The sequence below is a fragment of the Citrus clementina genome, unplaced genomic scaffold (genome assembly GCF_000493195.1).
Source record: "Citrus clementina cultivar Clemenules unplaced genomic scaffold, Citrus_clementina_v1.0 scaffold_5, whole genome shotgun sequence".
Classification (NCBI taxonomy): domain Eukaryota; kingdom Viridiplantae; phylum Streptophyta; class Magnoliopsida; order Sapindales; family Rutaceae; genus Citrus; species Citrus x clementina.
The window spans coordinates 35,249,304-35,269,244 of NW_006262201.1; the positions used below are offsets into that span (position 1 = coordinate 35,249,304).

Consider the following 19,941-nt stretch of genomic DNA (forward strand, 5'->3'; position numbering starts at 1 on the left):
TTTGGGCTGCAAGTTGGATCTCATTTTTTTCTTTTTTCTTTTTTCTTTTTTCTTTTTTCTTTTTTAGTATGGGTAATGCTTGTTTAAATATCTATCTCAAATTACATTAAATTTTTTAAATTAACATAATATGCTATGTATCGTTATTTGAATTGATGAATAATCACTTATTTCAAATTTCAAATATAGTTTAAAATAAATTTTCAACTAATTAATTTTTAAACCCTTTAAAAAAAAGAAAGAAAGAAAATTGCAAGAAGATAGAACATTCCAAATATCATTTCTTTAGTTTTTTTTTTTTTTTGTCCCTCTCTTAAAGACCGGACAGTAACCAATTATATATACCTGTCTACATTCCAACTAATTAATTTTTAAAAAATCCCCCACCCACCCTTTAAAAAAAAGAAAGAAAGAAAATTGCAAGAAGATAGAACATTCCAAATATCATTTCTTTAGTTTTTTTTTTTTTTGTCCCTCTCTAAAAGACAGGACAGTAACCGATTATATATACCTGTCTACATTAACATTTAAGTACTCCACAACAGAAAGCAACGAGCAAGCAAAATAACACATCTTTCTTCTTGAATTTGATCATTCTGTCTCAATGGGAACCGTAGAGACAGAGGGGCCGCCAAGCAAAGAACTAACAGTGGCGACCGAGGATCCCGCAATAGAAGAAGAGGAGATGTCCCCAATAGAGCAAGTTCGGCTAACAGTGCCCACCACAGACGACGCATCACTCCCAGTATGGACTTTCCGCATGTGGTTCCTTGGTCTCTTCTCCTGCGCTCTTCTATCTTTCCTCAACCAATTCTTCTCTTATCGTCAGGAGCCTCTGATTATCACCCAAATCACCGTCCAGGTGGCAACTCTCCCCATCGGACGGTTCATGGCCACCCTTCTTCCCCAGGCTAAGTTCCGTATTCCTGGATTTGGGTCCAGAGAGTTTTCTCTTAACCCCGGTCCCTTTAACATGAAAGAGCATGTTTTGATTACCATATTTGCAAATGCTGGAAGCGCTTTCGGGAGTGGCTCAGCTTATGCCGTTGGTATTGTGAATATTATCAAGGCATTTTATGTAAAGAACATCTCTTTCTACTCAGCCTGGATTCTTATAATCACTACCCAGGTATCAGCTTTCAGCATCACCTTTCTTCTACATTTTAATCCCGTCATTAAATTAATTAAAACTACAAGTAAAACATTTTATTATTAATTATAATTAAGTACCTGGTTGTTAGGAAAATTTTCTAACTCGAACTTAAAATCTAGAACGAGTTGACAATAGTATAAAAAGAATTTTACTAAAGTGTAAACGGGTTGACAATGTTGTGAAAGTTCATCCAGTTTTTACTTTTTCAATTCATTCTAAATTTTAATAAAATTTAGAATTCTAAGAACAACTCCCTGTATTAAAGGCAAACCTGCTAATCAAATAGCCCCTAATGGTATTTAATTTTGGCCAATATATTTTTTAATCTTATGTATTTACAGGGAACAATTACTTAAAATTTTAATAAAATTATAGATAAAATTTAATAATTTGTATGAAGTATACAAAGTTGTGTGTGTGTGTGTGTGTGTGTCATGCTGGTGTTATTTCTTAGGTTTTGGGGTACGGATGGGCGGGACTACTGAGGAAGTACGTGGTGGAGCCGGCACATATGTGGTGGCCTAGTACCCTTGTTCAAATCTCCCTGTTCCGGTATGCTTCAACTTTTATTATTATCACGTATTATTACTTTTAAGTATTCTTCTTCATCTTTTTATGATGAATAAAAACAAGTAGTTTACAGTTCATTTTAATTTGTTTAACATAAATGCGTTGTTTTCGTAATTAAATAATATTATATTTCGAGGCCCATTACAGCTATATCCCCAATGAAGTTCAATATTCAAGAATTTTCCCTAAGCTTTTAATTTGTCTTCTACAATACATGCGAACAGTATATACCAGCCGTGAGCTGGGATTCTGCAGGGTTCAATTCATGCATGGCTATTGGCTACTAGTCGGGTCCCAGTGAGAATCTCGTTCATGAACGACAAAACAATAAATCCATATAAATCAATATCATTGAATTTGTTTGAAATGAGCTAAATTAACATAGCATTGTATCGTTGATTTATCAAAAGATTAAATATTAAATTTTAATCGGCAGATACCGATTTTTTAAATGCAGCCTCATCCCACTCGCATGATTTCAAACTTTCATTAAATAATAATAATAATGAAGGAGAGGAGAGGAGAGGAGAGGCCATCATTTTTATTTTATTTTATTTTATTATTTATATGTAAACTTTCCCATCCGAATTTAAAATTCAAGAAGAATTAACAACTTTGTAAGCAGCCTTTTCACAACATTGCAAACTATTTTACAAGGTTTTGAAACAGTAAAAAAAGATAGTCTACAACGTTGTAAATATCCGTCCTAGATTTAAAAAAAAAATTGGATTCCTATATATTAAAGTCTACAATAAGATTAAAAAATTAAACAATATATAGATTTTAATACATTACATGATAAATTATACTTTATGAGAGTCATGTATTTTTTTATTTTTAACTTCTTATTGATTTTAATACAATTAAAGATACTTGATTGAAAAATTATTTTATATATAAGTTATTAAAGTAAGGAATAACCAAAAAAACAATAAAAATATATATTTCAATACATTATAGAATAAAATACACAGTATTATGATATGTGTTTTGCTTGTTTTTTAATTTATCTCGTATTTTAATAACATAAAGAGATCCCTTATAAATAATAATTCTCTCTCTCTGAGAGAGAGAGAGAGAGAGAGAGAGAGAGAGAGAATTCTTCTTTAATGAGGGTATATTCACTTTGTTAAAGTAAGAATGCTGTGTTTTTAATAATGTCAATAATTGGCATCCTCACTTATCAAAGAAAAATTGTATATATCACGCCCTCAGTTTTTAAGATGTAGATATGAGATTTGATAATATTTTAAACTATTGAAATATTAGCTTATAACATTACAATATTTAAAATTTTGAATCTATATTTTAAAAAATGTGGACATCTATGCTAGAGAAAGAATATATGTGTGTGTGTGTGTGTGTGTGTGTGTAAATTTTGATTTATAGTAAGTCCTTCTTTTACAATTTTCAAAGTATTAGCCGATATACATTTCTGACGCCAATTTACTTTCAATCACTGCCCTTATTCTATGTAGAAACTTTTAGATGGATTCCAAAATGCCAGGTTATCAATAAACTCCATTTTCAAATTGTTTTTAATACATTTACAAGCACACAATGGCATCCATTGTGGGTGTCCATATTATAATGAGCAGATTTACACGATGAACATTGTTCTATATGTGTGCATGTGATGCTATCAATATCTACATATGTACGTCCTCCATATATGCGTGCTGGCAGAGTTCTTGTTCATTGCTTGAATTTCATCTAAGATCTTGTTGTATTCACGTGGAAGAACTTGCATGATTCGCCTTATGATTTGTTCATTGAACTTTTAGGACATTGCACGAGACGGAAGACAATGTCGGCGGCAAGCGCCATCTATCTCGAGTGAAATTCTTTGTGATAGCACTAGTTTGTAGCTTCTGCTGGCACTTGTTCCCTGGCTACTTCTTCCAAAGCTTACAAAGCATCTCGTGGGTCTGCTGGGCTTTTCCGAACTCAGTTGCAGCCCACCAAATCGGGTCGGGCCTAAACGGACTCGGGGTCGGGGCGTTAACCCTGGACTGGACAGCAGTTGCGTCTTTCTTGTTCAGCCCTTTAATATGTCCTTTCTTCGCCATCGCAAATGTCTTCGTAGGATATGCCTTTATTATTTACGTAGTGATTCCCGTTGCCTATTGGGGGCTAAACTTGTACAACGCCAAAACTTTTCCAATATTTTCATCGCATTTGTACACCGCACAAGGTCCCGAGTACAACATCACATTGATCGTCAATGACAAGTTTGAGTTGGATTTGGCATCGTATAAGCAACATGGAAGAATCCATATGAGCACCTTCTTTGCTCTAACCTACGGATTTGGCTTTGCCACAATTGCAGCTACACTTACTCATGTGGCCTTATTCTACGGAAGGTAATTAACTTAACTGTCTCTCAATCCACGCATTCTTCAAAATGTAACAGCATATTTTTCCATATATAATGTTATTTGTAGGGAGATTTTAGATCGATACCGAGCTTCTTCCGAGGGAAAGCAGGATGTTCACACAAGATTAATGAAGAACTACAAGGACATACCTTCATGGTGGTTTCAAGTGCTTCTCGTTGGGACAATTGCAGTCTCTCTTGCACTCTGCATTTTCCTGAAAAAGGAGGTTCAGATGCCGTGGTGGGGGCTAATATTCGCTTCTGGCCTAGCTTTCATATTCACTCTTCCCGTCAGCATCATCACTGCCACCACAAATCAAGTAAGTTATAGTTTAAGGATGAAATTTTGAAACATTCTAATTTCCCGGCCCCCTAAAATAATTAAGAATCACGATTTTGTTCTGTATAGACACCAGGATTGAATATCATCACGGAATACATAATGGGAGTAATATTGCCAGGGGAACCGATAGCCAATGTTTGCTTTAAGACCTATGGATATATGAGCATGGCTCAGGCAATTTCCTTTCTTAGTGATTTCAAATTAGGGCATTACATGAAGATCCCACCAAGATCAATGTTCCTAGTTCAGGTAATTAATTGATAATAATCAAACCCTCTTCTCTGTTTTCCGCAATCCAATAGCTAGCATGAAATTAATACAAGCTTGCATTTGATCATCAGTTCATTGGAACCATCATAGCGGGAACAATCAACCTCATTGTAGCATGGTGGCTTTTAAACTCAGTCGAACACATATGTCAACCAGGTCTGCTTCCGAAGAACAGTCCTTGGACATGCCCAAATGATCGTGTATTCTTCGATGCATCTGTTATATGGGGTCTAGTTGGACCAAGGCGAATCTTCGGTTCTCAAGGAAACTACGGGGCTCTCAATTGGTTCTTCGTAGGAGGATTATTGGGACCATGTGCAGTGTGGCTTTTGCACAAGAAATTTCCAAATCAATCATGGATACCCCTCATCAATCTTCCAGTCCTGCTCGGAGCAACAGCTTACATGCCGCCGGCCACAGCTTTGAACTACAACGCCTGGATTTTGGTCGGAACAATATTCAACTTTTTCGTGTTCAGGTATCGCAAGAAATGGTGGCAGAGGTATAACTACATTCTGTCGGCTGCTTTAGACGCTGGAACGGCGTTCATGACTGTTCTGCTCTACGTCTCGCTGGGCTTGGAGGGTGTAAACTTGCACTGGTGGGGGTCCAACCCTGATATTGACCCAGAGCATTGTGATCTCGCAACTTGCCCCACAGCAAAGGGCGTTGCAGTTGATGGGTGCCCAGTGTTCGCTTAATATGCTTTTAGTTAATGTAATATAGTATAATATAATAATCCTACTTCCCTGTACTCAAAACTATGTTGGTTTGGCATTCTTTAAATATTATGAAAAATCATTGAACTGTTTTATTTGTGTCACAGGGTACATGCCATAATTTTTGGGACAAGTTTTGGGATATCTTAATAATACTGTTTTTCTTTTTATATTAAATCATCTTATGATCGAAAATCACATTGTGCCCAATTCTTCCAACAAATATATAATACAGCTACATTCACAAATCTCAAATCGAGGATTTTAGTTAAGTTAGAACAATTTTATATTAGTTTATCTATGCGTTTGTTGGTATTAATATTATTTTTTTATTTACAAATTAAATTAATTAAGTCTTAAAGCATAAATGTATGTGTGTGAGACAAATGCTAAGTTAAATTACATGTAACTTACAACAACTCAAAAATAATTACCTAATATAAAAGAATGATAGTATGTAAAATAAGTAGGAAAATCAGGATAAATATTTAGTGCTGAACTGAGTTTTTTTCTCATTACTGAATCAACAGTTATTAGGTAAGAGAAATAAAAAATAAAAACTCAAAATAATTTTGACCATTGATTCAGTACTCAGCAAAAAATCAGTTCATCATTTAATCTTAATCCAAGAAATCATAAGTAACTACATTTAGGTGGCGTTTGTTTTTTAACTTAATGACTTAAAGTGACTTAACTTAATTAATTAAGTTAATTAGAGGTGTTTGTTTTTATAATTTAATGAGACTTTTTTTTATAATTTTGACTTAATAAAATAAGCCAATTTTTTTGGTTTTTTACTTAATGGAGAAATCTTAATTAAGTCAATTACTTGTTAATGTCAAAAATATCACTGCTTTATAATTTATTTTTTATGTCTATCCCAAAACTCACCCATAGACATTTACCCCACATAAAAATATCCATGTTTTTTCTTTCTTATATTATATACGATAAAATTTGAAATTTATGGTATTTTATATATTAAAATTCTAAAATAATTATGTATTCACTTGAATATAGTTTTACTTATAAATGTTAAAATATTATGGTATTTAATATATTATTTATTTGACATTTAAATTTAATAAGGATACAAATGAAAAAGTACATATTTTCAACTTTTTAAGTTGAAAAAAACAAACAACTTAATACTTATTTTCTGAGATTCAGACAAAAAAACAAACATATTATTCAGATTCAGATAGTCAGATCTATTCAGAATTCAGACTAATTCAGGTCTATTCAGATTTCAAAAAAAAAAAAAAAACGCCACCTTAGATTTATTAAAGTACATGAAATATAACTTAGAAAAATCTCTATATATAATTATATGAAAAAGAGGATGTGTAAACTAACAAGACAAAATCATATATATATATACACATCCTCTTTTTCATATAATTCACATTATCAGAAATTCAATTGTAATTAAAGTTTAGTTCTCCACGTATTACGTAACAAAATACCCTATTTTTGCTCTTCACGAACTACTACGGATTCATAAATCATAATCAATTCACGCCAAAACGGCAGAGCTAGCTAACTGACTCTCACAGGCTCATTCACGATGGACTTTCGCGATGCAGAAGCGCCGCCGTCGAAACGCAAAGATCACGAACTGGACGACGAAAACGACGACGTTTCTCCGATCGAAGAAGTCCGTCTAACGGTGTCAAACGAAGACGACCCGACGCTGCCCGTATACACATTCCGTATGTGGTTCTTAGGCGTAATCTCGTGCGTCCTCCTCTCTTTCCTCAACACGTTCTTCGCCTACCGTACGGAGCCTCTGCTCGTCACCATGATCTCCGTACAGGTGGCAACTCTCCCCATCGGACGGTTCATGGCGAGGCTGCTTCCGGAAAAGAAGTTCAGAGTCCCTGGATTCGGAGAGAAGGAGTTTTCGTTAAATCCGGGGCCGTTTAACGTGAAAGAGCACGTGCTCATCTCGATCTTCGCCAATGCTGGGGCTGGGTTCGGCAGTGGAGCCGCTTACGCTATCAGTATAGTGGACATTATAAAGGCCTTTTATCGACGTAATATCAGTTTCTTGGCTGCGTGGATTCTTGTCATTACCACTCAGGTTATTTATTCAACTTTTTCTTTTTAATGTTGTTAAAATTTAGACGTAATTATGTACTCATTTTTTTCCCTAAAAAGTGAAAAGTTAATTAAATGATACATTTAAATGACTAATCTCTTGTGAGTAGGTTCTGGGGTACGGTTGGGCCGGAATACTGAGGAAGTTCGTCGTTGACCCGGCGGAGATGTGGTGGCCCAGTAGTCTGGTTCAGGTTTCTCTTTTCAGGTAATTATTGCTCTTTTTTTTCAAAAAAAGAAAGTAAATTTTTAGTGCAAAACGTAGTGTTTTATTTAGTTGCATGGATTAAGCGATAGACTAGACTTGCGGCTACCTGCACAACATTGAATGGTAGAAAATGTGAAAGCTAGCCAGTTGATGGCTAATAATAACAATAATGATGGATCTCAAAATATTGCCCTTTAAATAAATAATTCCTTTATTAAGAAATATTTTCATTTTAGCTACAGTTAAGACTACAGTGTCTTTTTTCTCAATATATTTATTATTTAGGTACAAATCTTTGCCAGATCATTTTAAACCAAGTTTTGTCACATGTGAGCGGTTGAGGATATTTATGATTGCATTGATTTCAAGGGTTAAGACGATTTTCGTAAGTTCTTCTTTAATAATTAGCTCCAAATTAGAAGCAGGTAATTTATAATTAGTAGTATGTTTGGAGTTGTTATATTTTTTCTAATCCAAGAATTTTCTACAAAGTAAATATAAATTCCTTTTTAAAATAGTTTTAAGCATTTTTTTTCAAAAGAAAAATTATAAATCGTTTTTGTTGTTTTCGAACTTACTTTATACGAATTTTTTTAAAAAAACACACATTTAATTATTTAAAAATGCTGTCGCTAACGTCTAATGCACTTTCAAAGGCACCAAACAAATAATAACATACTCTACTTTCGACATAGAACTATGAACCTGTATACATAATTGTATTCTTATTGTAGAAATTGAAAGAAGAATTTAATGAAAAGTCCCATGTTGATTTTATTTTACAATTGAACAGGGCTCTGCATGAGAAAGACAACAATCGCATGTCACGGGGGAAATTTTTCTTGATTGTACTTGTATGCAGCTTCTCCTGGTATATATTTCCAGGTTACCTTTTCCCCACTTTGACTACAGTTTCTTGGGTCTGCTGGGCATTTCCAAGTTCGATAACAGCCCACCAGCTAGGCTCAGGCATGAAAGGACTCGGTCTTGGTGCCTTTGCCCTTGACTGGTCAGTCATTGCCTCTTATCTTGGCAGCCCTCTTATTACTCCATTCTTTGCAATTGTCAATGTTTTTGTTGGCTATATCATTGTGATGTACGTTTTGACACCAATAGCTTACTGGGGTTTCAATCTCTATGATGCCAAAACGTTCCCGATCTTCTCTTCACACTTATTCAATTCAAAAGGACAGATATATAACATATCAGCCATTGTCAATGAAAATTTTGAACTAGACATTCCAATGTATGAGCGGCAGGGCCCCATGCACCTAAGCACATTCTTTGCCGTTACATATGGCATTGGCTTCGCTGCCATTATATCTACTCTCACGCATGTGGCCTTGTTTAATGGAAGGTAAGTAATCACAGAGACTAGAATTGAGTGCTTTAGATTACATCGGAGCAATTGTTATATTACATGAATGGTTGTTCTAACAGGGAGATATATGAACAAATCCGAGCCTCTACAAGGGGAAAGCAAGATATCCACACTAGGTTGATGAAGAAGTATAAGGACATACCAAATTGGTGGTTTTATTTAATGCTTGTTGGATCGCTGATACTCTCTCTTGTGCTATGCATTTTCATGAAAGATGAGGTCCAAATGCCATGGTGGGGACTCCTCTTTGCAGCAGCCCTTGCATTAATTTTTACCCTTCCAATCAGCATCATAACTGCCACAACCAATCAGGTGAAAGCATTGAATTTTGGCTTGTGCGAACTTTTGCCCTTAGCTTAAAACTCTGTTCAGCATGATAATTGATTAATCAAAAGCTATCTTCTTGTATATTTGCATTGTATAGTCGAATAAAAAAGAGGTTTAGATTAATACTAACTTTTTTTTTGGGGTCATTTTTGTTAATTCATTATTTGTTACTTTTGCTGCAGACGCCGGGATTAAACATTATCACAGAGTACATCATGGGTGTTATATATCCAGGTAGGCCAATAGCTAATGTCTGCTTCAAGACATATGGGTACATCAGCATGAGCCAGGCAGTTTCTTTCCTCAGTGATTTCAAGCTTGGCCATTACATGAAGATTCCAACAAGAGCCATGTTCGTCGTTCAGGTTTGTACTAATTTAATCAGATATTTCAGTACAATATGCAAAAAAAGGTACTCGTGACAGTAATTAGTTTCTCGATACGGTTATGTTTTCAATTGGAATGTATGATGTCTAAACTCCTTCTGGCTTTTTGTTGTTCATAAAGTTCATAGGGACTATAATTGCCGGAACAGTCAATCTAGGGGTGGCTTGGTGGCTGCTAACAACCGTAGAGAACATATGTCAAGATCAACTCCTCCCTCCCAATAGTCCTTGGACATGTCCTGGTGACCGCGTATTCTATGATGCATCTGTCATCTGGGGTTTAATTGGACCAAAACGTATCTTCGGAAGAATGGGAATCTACTCAGCTCTCAACTGGTTCTTCCTTTTAGGAACATTGGGACCTTTCGTGGTGTGGCTGCTGCACAAAGCATTTCCCAAGCATAAATGGATTACATTGATTAATCTTCCAGTACTTTTGGGAGCAACAGCCCAAATGCCACCAGCTACGACTGTGAACTTCAATTGCTGGATTGTGGTTGGGACAATATTCAATTACTTCATATTCAAGTATCGAAAGGGGTGGTGGCAAAGATACAATTATGTTGTATCAGCAGCCTTAGATGCTGGATTGGCTTTCATGGGAGTTCTTTTGTACTTCACCCTTACCATGGAGAACAGAAGCATAGACTGGTGGGGCTCAGCTGGTGAACATTGTGATCTGGCTTCCTGCCCAACTACCAAAGGTGTAGTTGTTGAAGGGTGTCCTGTTTATTAAATGTCCTTCCGCTACAAGATTAAGCTACTTTAGCTGGTGTTATTAGCTTCATGAGGCATCATTAGAGAAATTAAAAAAAAAAGTATTCGTAAATCATCAGGCTTCTTTAGCTCTCAAGTCCATTCTTTTAAACTTTTAAGTCATGTGGATGTCTGTGATTAATCACGATTGTTATACAATTAATCATCTATGGTTATTTTTTCAGTTCCTAGATGACGTTCTGTATATATTGCGGAACTCCACAACAAGATTCATACTTCTTAAAAGTTAAATCTACTACAGTTGAAGAAAATACAAGATAGTTAATACAGGTTGAAGGAAAGAAATATGCAAGCTTGAATGAAAAACATTTCAAGTTGTTGAAGAAAAATTCACAAGTAAAATGCAAAACTTTTTAAACATGTGTGTGTGTATAGTTTTATATTTACATATATATTGGAAGATATATCGAAAATGTATATTACAACTTTTAGAAGAGACGCACCAAAAGAGTAAGAGAACATCATAAAAGAGATTTCGAAGTTGATGAAGATGGAGCAGCATATCTAGAAGAGAAGCCACGAGACAGAGAATCAACATCACCCTCATCCCAACAGCCATCATCGAAGTTCTGAGCATAGCTCAAAGGATCATACTTAAACCCACCCGCTGGTTTTGGATTCTTGGCCCTGAAAGCTGCTTCTATATTAAAACAAACACTTCGCTGCTGTGCACGCCTTCTTGTATCTCTCCAAATTCTCGGCTTCCTCCATGGAAGCTTTAGCTTGAGCCGACCCCAGCATGATAGCAGCCCTGTTGCTTCATCATCTGTATTCTTAGGAGAAGAAGAAGTTCTCTCCATCATTGCTTTGAGTTTAAGATGAGAACAACTATTCATTTTGCCAACTTGTTGGGGTATGCCTCTTCTCTCCTTTTGTTGTGGATTTTGAATGTGTGGTAGAGAGAAGATGGCATTTATAAGTCGATATGGAATAACAAGTCCCATTTTGTTTTCAAGGAGAAACGGAAGATGAGTGAAGATATAATTTGTCATTTGCTTGCCACAGAGCGAATCTCCGCCTGTACAATTACAATGCATGATAAATGTAGTAAATATCATTTGCACCATTCCGCAGTGGACACACGTCGAATAATACAAGTGTCTCTGTAGAGGACAAAATATACATGCAGCTGTTATATCCAAAAGGAAACTGGATTTATAAAAAATGTCAGCAAGCTGAGCTAGCTCAGTGCGAATATATTAACTCATGTTGGCTTTAAATATAAGAGGTCGGCTTCATCTTTAATCTTTACTTTGAGAAAACAACAGAAAACCAAAAGCTTAAAATGATAGATACCGAATTTTTACTACTAAACTATCAGTTGCTAGACAAAACATATTAAAGATACTGATTTTAACTTGGGATGCAATTCTTAAACTCCCAAAGGGCTTCTCATTGTACAAAGATAAGATTCTTTAAAATTTTCACATATGAAGATGAAAAGAAAAGATTGAAAAACCTGTAACACCACTGGACGTCAAGGCCATTATGAAACAAAATGCCAAAAAATACATATACATATCCAAGTCAGCTAGAGTTTGTTAACTAATGTCATTCCATCGAAGCCGTCCCCGAGCAAATAGTGATACTGCAACACTGTTTTTACATTTCTCCCTTCAGATATTCCCAGGTTCAAGCAAATAAAGGAGCATGTGCGTTTGATGCTATAGAATTACTGGAAGCTTACAGAAAGAATATCCATGGACTGCAGTATTGATGCCATTCAGAAACTGTGCAATTGTGTAAACGTGCTTATCATTCCAAGCTCATTCATTCGCATAGACCTACATTTCCATCTTTGATCATCCATTTGGATGACACCTATTAATTCATCCTACACTTGGTTTTCAATGCAGATAAATAAACATAAGAAGAAATCATGCCACAACAGAACTAAACTTATTGCTTTGTGACTGGCTCAAGTCAGAGGCTCCGTATAACAACAGCATCTACATTGGTTTAGTATATATAGCATATTTGATTTTTATCAGTAATGAAAATGACAGCAGCAAGAGGCAACAAATTATTTCCACAAAGAGCGTTTTAGGACATGAACAAACTACTTAAAGCTTGCAGAGCAATGCCGATTCAAAGTGTGAAAGCTTAAATAAGGATAGACAAGACAGCATTTGAGTGGTCAAGTGAGGTAGAAAGTAAAATACAAAAATTTGACAAAAAGAAGAGGAAAAGTCTACATGGACTGTCTACCAAAATTGACCTTGAATTTCACTCTTTACGAAGAAGAAGCTAATATGAGGAAATTTATAAGCTCTTACGGACGTAATTTGCCAGCACTTAAAGCTGAAGAAATTCAAGGACACAAATTACCAGTTACCAATCACCACAGAACAGAAAATGGAATGGACCAACAGGCTACATTTTGACTGCCACCTGTTCTGCTGAGCTTTTCTTCACAACTCCTCTGGAGCACAACTGATTTAATAGATCAAGAGCCTCCTTAGCTAAACCTTCATAAGCTATGCCTTCAATGAGAATGGTGTATGTAGCTTCAGTGGGTTTACAACCCCTCGTTACCATATCTGCCAAGATGTCAATAGCACGATAGGTCTGCCGAGCCTTACAAAGTCCTAAGATGATAGAATTGTAGGTGATAACATTAGGCCGGACACCCAATCTTTCCAAGTCATGGAAAAGCTTAATTGCTTCATCAACCTTGCCTTCTCTACTTAGTCCACCAACAAGTGAAGAGTAGGTAATGGTATCAGGCTTAAGACCTTTTGTGCGCATCTCCTCCAAAAGCTTCATCGCTTGCTCCGTCTTCCCCACCTTTGAGAGGCCATCAATCACAGTATTGTAAGTGATCAAAACTGGAGAACAATGTTTGTTACTGAGCTGATTAAGTATCTCAACTGCTACATCAACCTTCCCATCTTTGCATAATGCAGTGAGCAGAGTATTGTAGGTTACAATATCAGGGTAACAACCCCTGGAGACCATAATCTCCAAATACTCAATTGCTCTGTCCATTTTCTTCTCCTTGCAGAAACCATGAAGCACTGGGTTGTAACTTAAGGAATTGGGAGTACACCCATGCTTAGGCATTTTTTCCAGAATGTCGATTGCTCGACCCAATAAACCCTTTCGACACAAGAAATTAATCAAGATGTTGAAAGTGACAACACTTGGGGAGCAACCTTTGAGAACCATTTCAGCTAATAGTCTCTCAGCATCCATCCACCTCCCAGTGCTACACATGCTACGCAAAATAATATTATGTGTTATCACATTCGGTTGGCATCCATAGGATGGCATGTCATTTAAGAACTTGATTGCTTCGTCCAACCTTCCTTCCTTACAAATTCCATTGACAAGAACATTATAAGTAACCACATCGGGAATACATCCTTTGTTCCTCATCTCATCTAAGAGCTTCATTGCCTGACCAACCCCGCTTTCTTTGCAAGTTGCTTCAATCAATATGGTGTATGTAATTACATCCGGATAACACTCCTTTTCCAATTGTTTGTGAAGAACTTCCATGGCAAGATTTAATTTCCCACTGTCACACAAAGTTCGCAAAATAGTGTTATATGTAACAACATCAGGTGCAACACTCATTCGCTCCAAAACCTGTAAAGCATTATCAATCTCCCCCAGTCTGCAATACCCACTAATCAAAACATTGTAAGTTATAACATCAGGAACTGCTCCAGAATCTTCTACAATCTCCATAACTCTTGTGGCCTTCCTAGTTTTACCAACCTTACAAAAACCACGAATTAAACTTGTGCAAGGGATTATATCAGGAATATCACCATGATAAACCATACTCTCAAGAAACTTAAACCCCTCTTCAAGCTCCCCATTTCTAACCAATCGACGAAGATGATTATTACTCTCAAAATCCTCAAAATTTAGTGAAGAATTCTCCATGCCCGAAGAAATATGACCATTGTTCAAATGTCCTTGTACAAATGCCTCACCATGCTTCATTTTACCATTAAAACTAAGTGTTTCAACTTTGGAAATGGCAAAAACCCGGTTCTGCCTTTGCTTTTGGAACCCTTTATGCTTTTTAAAATCTACACTGTCGGCAGATTGAACAGAAAAAGAAACTTTGCAGCCCACATGAACTTTCCTAATAGCCCTAGCCCTAGCTATATCCCCAGCCCCAACACTGAAAGGACCAGTATTTCTACAGCTTTCTCGAGTGAAATGTTGAAATGAGCAAAACCCTTCATGGGCATGATTTGCTGGTACTATAATATCCATATTTTCAGCTTCAAACGTATATTAATGATAAAAAATTCATGCTTCCACAACAAAAGTGTTTTAGAGAGGGTTTTGTAACAGAACAACGATAATTTATCAAAGAGGCTAAATAAAGGAATATAGAGAGTTATGCTTACTATGAGACTCTTGTTAAGAAGTGGAAGATAGAGAAGCTACAGGGAGAAGAGTGCCACTGCCGCCAAGGCCTTGTTTCTTATCCTGTTTGTGTTTTCTCTTGTTCAATAACTATTGCTCCTGTGCGGTCGAGGCCGAGCATTCTATGAAGTGAATTTAGGGATGGCAATTGTACCCGCAAACCCGCAAACCCGCCCAAACCCACCCGCCAAAACCCGCCCGTTGCGGGTAATTTTACCCGTTGCGGGCGGGTTTAGTATTATAAATTAAAACCCGCACATGGATGCGGGTGGGTTTGGTATTAACCTTATATCTGGTGGATACCCGCATGGATATCCACCAAACCCGCAATATTTTTTTCAAATATTTTTAATTTAATTTTAATATAAAAATGTATAAAGAAAATAATGTCATTAATTAAATTACCAAATAGCTAAAGGCTCAAAGTTGTGTATGTGTGTATATGGCCTATATCCTATTCTAAAGTCATAATCTAAAGAAAACTAAAGGCATTTTTCTTCGAATTAGTATTTAAAAATATTAATCTTAATTATTATTATAGGCATTGTGTTGGATGGGTGCTTATGGTGGTGAATGAAATGAATATCTTCTCTTGGAGCTTGTTTTAAATGATAATATGAAATGTAATTATTATTTTTAGATACTAGTTTGTGTTTTTTAAATAGATTTGTGTAATTTATACTTAAATTTGAGAATTTGTGTTGAATTGATGTGGAAATTTTAATTTTTCATTTACATTATTTAAATATAAAATTGAGTATGTTATATGGAATTTGAGGTTATTATTATAAATTTATATATTAAACATTTGTGATTTTAAATACGGAAACCCGCAAAAAATCCGCCGGATACCATTGCGGGTTTGGTAATTGTTAAAACCCGCTGCGGGTGGGTTTTTGTAAAAAAATTAAAACCCGCTGCGGGTTGCGGGTGGGTTTGGTAATTTAAATTTTGTGCGGGTTTGGGTTTGGTAATGGCAAACCCGCTGCGGGCGGTGCCCATTGCCATCCCTAGAAGTGATAACGACATTTCAGCAAAGTAATTCAACAAAGTACGCCTAATTAGATTAATTGAACCGGTTTATTTTGTGGGCTCGATTGCTTGGCCCACAAAAACCCATTTGACAAAACTCTGGTCTATGTGGGCCGGGAGCTCAATTTCCAAGTCAGCTCATATGAGATTGTACATTCAATAAACTCTGATGTTACTTTTATTTATTTAATTATTTCTTTTTTCCAAAAAATAAAAAATACATCTTTCATTACATCCTAACAGATTATCATAAAAATTAAAATTTCAAAATTTAATGGTGAGTTTAAATAATTATACTATTTTGAAAAATAAAAATATACAAATTAAATTTTTTAGGTGCGAATAACCCTATCCTTTATGAAAATAGCCTACCTACTAATTTTTCCTTACTTTGATAGCAGAAAAATAAGCAATTAAGCATCCTAATTTCTAAACATAACTGCATATAAGTAATCTATCACTTAAAGATAATGACGGAAAATAATTCAGCACTCAATTCGTAAGTGAGTCAAAAGGAGAGGAAAGTGACTTGTTGCCAATTTTTTTTTCGTTCTTAGGTAGGTAATACGTCGGCAATTGTTGGGTCGATACGCAGAATGTTGCGAAATTACCCGACAGTAAACTTAATTGGTGCTAACCTGACGACAAGTGTGTTAGGCTCTAGAAGCAAAAGTAGGTAGCCATATTACGCACTCGATATACATTGAATAGATTCAATGTACAATCTTTGAAACTTGTTGCCACAAAATCTTTCTCAAAGCTTCTTAAAATTTATAAAGCTTGCCTCTTTGATCGAAACACTTTGACACGTGCATGCTAGTTCTATTTTGCTTCATGTAATCTTCGTATTTTATTTGATTTGGGTTGCCATCTACAAACCGGTGGGGTTTGTTAGGCGTTTAATTTGTTGTCGTTTTTGGGAGATGTTCTAGGAGAGGTGCTGTTAACCAAGATAATTTATTAGATTTGGGTTGCCAATTTCGTGTGGACTCTCTCTCTTTTTTTTTTAATAAATTTTTGTCTCTTTTAAGTGTATATACAATCTTTGTTAAAAAGGAAAGAAAATGAGTGTATATTTGATTTCCAGCATCTGTAAAAAATTATTTTACAACACTAACCAAAGGTCTATCCTTGTTATTATTCAAGGAAATTAATTATTGAAGAAAAGAGATTTTGAAAACAAGTTTTTGTTTCGAACAAAAATATTAGGAATGTAGTAAAAGTTTTTACTAATGTTCTAAAAGTTTTTTTTAAATATGATCTCTATTAGCCTATTTTTGTTGATAATGTGTTGTTGAAAAAAGTTTTGGGCATGAGTAAGGAGTTTTAAAGTGTTTTTGTCGGCATGATTTTAGAATCAGTTTGATAAGCTTTCAAAAGTTAATTTTTACCAGGGCAACTGTTTATTTCAAAAATTTATTGGGATTTTCGATGGTTAACTCGAATGGGAATTACATAAGTTTATATTGTTGGTCTAACAAGCCAAGTAAAAGTCATCCACTCCTCTTTAAAATAACTCTTTTCTCTTTCGTGGTATCATAGTACATCTTTGTTTTTGTTTGAAATATATTTTATATAAGTAGTTATGAGACAAATTTTGTTTAGTTCATGACATATTTTCGTAATTGATAAATTTGATGATAATCTTAATAGTTTTTATAAAGATCCATATGTTGTTTTAGAAAAAGATTATGATCTTGGATACAAAATAATCCTTGTATAAAAATATTAGAACATACTTTTATCGTAGAATTTGAATTAGCAAATATTAATACAAAACATTCAATTTTAGAATTATATGTATTAATAAATAGAGTTGAAAGATTAAATTTAAATAGCCCAATTTTAGTACCTAAAAAAGTAGACATAAAAGATATTTTAAGACCTAAAATAATATTAAAAGGTAATGAAACTAATAAGAAATAGCCGTATAGATGTTATTATAGCAGAAAAATAGAAAATCAGTGTCATCTTTAAGTAAAGGTAAAGAAATTATGGAAAAGACAAAATATATGATAGATGAAGAAGAACCAAGTAGATTATTAAAAAAAGGTTTTAACCAAACCGATTTATTTCTTCATTACATTTCTCTCACTCTATCTTTAATTGATTACCAAAATTTTATTAAGACACGTGTCTTAATTAACCTTATTCAATTATTGCATCTCTAATGATAATTTCCTAATTGCAATTTAGCTACTATATAAATAATGACATCAATCCTTATCCTTAATATCGCAATTCCGCTGACCCCAAGGTACTTACTTAGACGCATACGTAGATAATTGCGAGAGATACGCAGTCGATGTTATATGATAACAACAACGGTATATCGCCTGATATCTTACTCTCCAATAATATCTCCACACGTGTCATAAGATTGGACCTAATTGTCTTGATAATGACTTTGTTATCTTATCTACTAGACCTTGTTAGCTCGAAACTCTGTTTCACGTGATCTTAATAATTTAACCACCATCTTTTCATAATTTTTAGTGAATCATTTTGTTGAAATAGATTCTCTCACTTTACAATCATCCTACAAAATATCTTCGTTACAACTGCCATGTGTCACAACCTTAAGCCAATGCTAAAAAATATCTTCGTCCTTGCATAATATTTTAATCGCGAGAATTATAAAGTACATGCTGACCAAAAATTTGACACGTGTCCTTGACAGGTAGGCCACTTTCCTTTCTCTGTACTTTTCTTTTCTGTTTTCACTTGATTTGTTTTCAATTAAGTAAAGTACTTTCTTTCCGCGATGCCTTCAAAGGCTGATTACAAAAATGAGCCTATAACAGTTGAGATTTACAAGAACTAGACGCGACGTTAGGAAATTGGATACGTGTTCCCTCTCAATTTGCGGGAAAAGACACGTACAAAGACCTAATATTTGAGTGATTGTGGGTGATTCTGCGTGGTCAAATAGTAGACTGCTACGTGTCCCAGTAGGTTCGTCCAATGTTTTTTTTTTATTTTTCACGTTTGGCGCCGTTAGTTTTCGAAACAGGACTACACTTGATGGCTTGGCTTAAGCCGCTCGGCTCTTTGAGCCATTCAGGAATACATTAATGAACAGAGAAATTATTTATAATTGCACATTTATATTCAATTAAAAAAACGAAAAAAATTATTAATTTATGATTGATGTCATTTTTAGAAAGTAGTCATACATAATTTTTGAACGAAGTTAAAAATACTAAAAAAAAAAGGTATATTAACTTACAAAATGCCTACCAAACATCAAGTAAAATAACATAATTTTTGTCCAATTTTATATTTTTACATATCATTTAACACTAACTTAAAAATATCAAATCAACTGTTAATTCATTTCTTAGAGATTGAATTATTATATTCAATAAATTTAGAAAAAAATTCTTTCATTTCATGGAATAAATATTTTATAGTTAAATTTTTTTATAACTTATTGATTGATCTATTATTACATATCATATAACATTAATTTAAAAATATCAAATTAATTATTAATTTATTTCTTAAAAATTGAATTATTTTGTTCAATGAAATGAGAAAAAATTTTTACAGTTCATTTCATAAGATAAATATTTTATAGTTACATATTTTATTATAACTCGTTGATTCATTTACTATTGCATAAAAGAATTTTTAAAAGTGAAAATTTTGTTTATATTTTATACAAGAAAAAATGAGAAGGAATGTGGGTGCTTTATATGTTATATATATTTAAAAAAAATTAATCCAAAAAATTAGAGAAAAAAAAAAAGAGGAAATGAGCAGTTCACAAAGTCGGGTCGAGTCCAGTCCAAGACCCGCTAGACCAAGTGAAATTATTTAAATTATTGTTTGATATGCTGAAACAGCAGCTGTCCCAAAAATTCAGAAAGCGGTTTATGAGAATCCGAAACCCTAGGCATTCAACAG

General features: G+C 34.5%; 3 protein-coding genes across 3 annotated transcripts; 2 read left to right on the plus strand and 1 right to left on the minus strand.

Moving 5' to 3' along the window:
- The first annotated feature begins 586 nt into the window (after positions 1–586).
- LOC18040281 (oligopeptide transporter 4) lies at positions 587–5,414 on the plus strand. Its single transcript, XM_006433700.2, has 6 exons — positions 587–1,129; positions 1,608–1,705; positions 3,508–4,086; positions 4,168–4,420; positions 4,510–4,692; positions 4,785–5,414. Exons 1-6 carry the CDS (start codon positions 605–607, stop codon positions 5,412–5,414), a joined length of 2,268 nt encoding a protein of 755 aa, XP_006433763.2. The 5' UTR covers positions 587–604.
- A 1,437-nt stretch (positions 5,415–6,851) lies between these two features.
- LOC18041899 (oligopeptide transporter 2) lies at positions 6,852–10,713 on the plus strand. Its single transcript, XM_006433701.2, has 6 exons — positions 6,852–7,515; positions 7,643–7,740; positions 8,534–9,097; positions 9,181–9,433; positions 9,631–9,813; positions 9,956–10,713. The coding sequence occupies exons 1-6, from the start codon at positions 7,000–7,002 to the stop codon at positions 10,568–10,570; spliced, it is 2,229 nt and encodes a 742-aa protein (XP_006433764.1). The 5' UTR covers positions 6,852–6,999; the 3' UTR covers positions 10,571–10,713.
- Positions 10,714–12,760: 2,047 nt separating this feature from the next.
- Positions 12,761–15,091, minus strand: LOC18041345 (pentatricopeptide repeat-containing protein At1g09900). Its single transcript, XM_006433703.2, has one exon. The coding sequence runs from the start codon at positions 14,842–14,844 to the stop codon at positions 12,985–12,987; it is 1,860 nt and encodes a 619-aa protein (XP_006433766.1). The 5' UTR covers positions 14,845–15,091; the 3' UTR covers positions 12,761–12,984.
- Positions 15,092–19,941: the final 4,850 nt, after the last annotated feature.

Bases quoted from the DNA above. Each gene is read 5' to 3' on its own strand.
- LOC18040281 (XM_006433700.2), top strand. From the start codon at position 605: ATGGGAACCGTAGAGACAGAGGGGCCGCCAAGCAAAGAACTAACAGTG. The intron at 4,421-4,509 runs GTAAGTTATAGT...TGTTCTGTATAG, and splicing joins TCACTGCCACCACAAATCAA to ACACCAGGATTGAATATCAT. The intron at 4,693-4,784 runs GTAATTAATTGA...TTTGATCATCAG, and splicing joins GATCAATGTTCCTAGTTCAG to TTCATTGGAACCATCATAGC.
- LOC18041899 (XM_006433701.2), top strand. From the start codon at position 7,000: ATGGACTTTCGCGATGCAGAAGCGCCGCCGTCGAAACGCAAAGATCAC. The intron at 7,741-8,533 runs GTAATTATTGCT...ACAATTGAACAG, and splicing joins GTTCAGGTTTCTCTTTTCAG to GGCTCTGCATGAGAAAGACA. The intron at 9,814-9,955 runs GTTTGTACTAAT...TTGTTCATAAAG, and splicing joins GAGCCATGTTCGTCGTTCAG to TTCATAGGGACTATAATTGC.
- LOC18041345 (XM_006433703.2), bottom strand. From the start codon at position 14,844: ATGGATATTATAGTACCAGCAAATCATGCCCATGAAGGGTTTTGCTCA.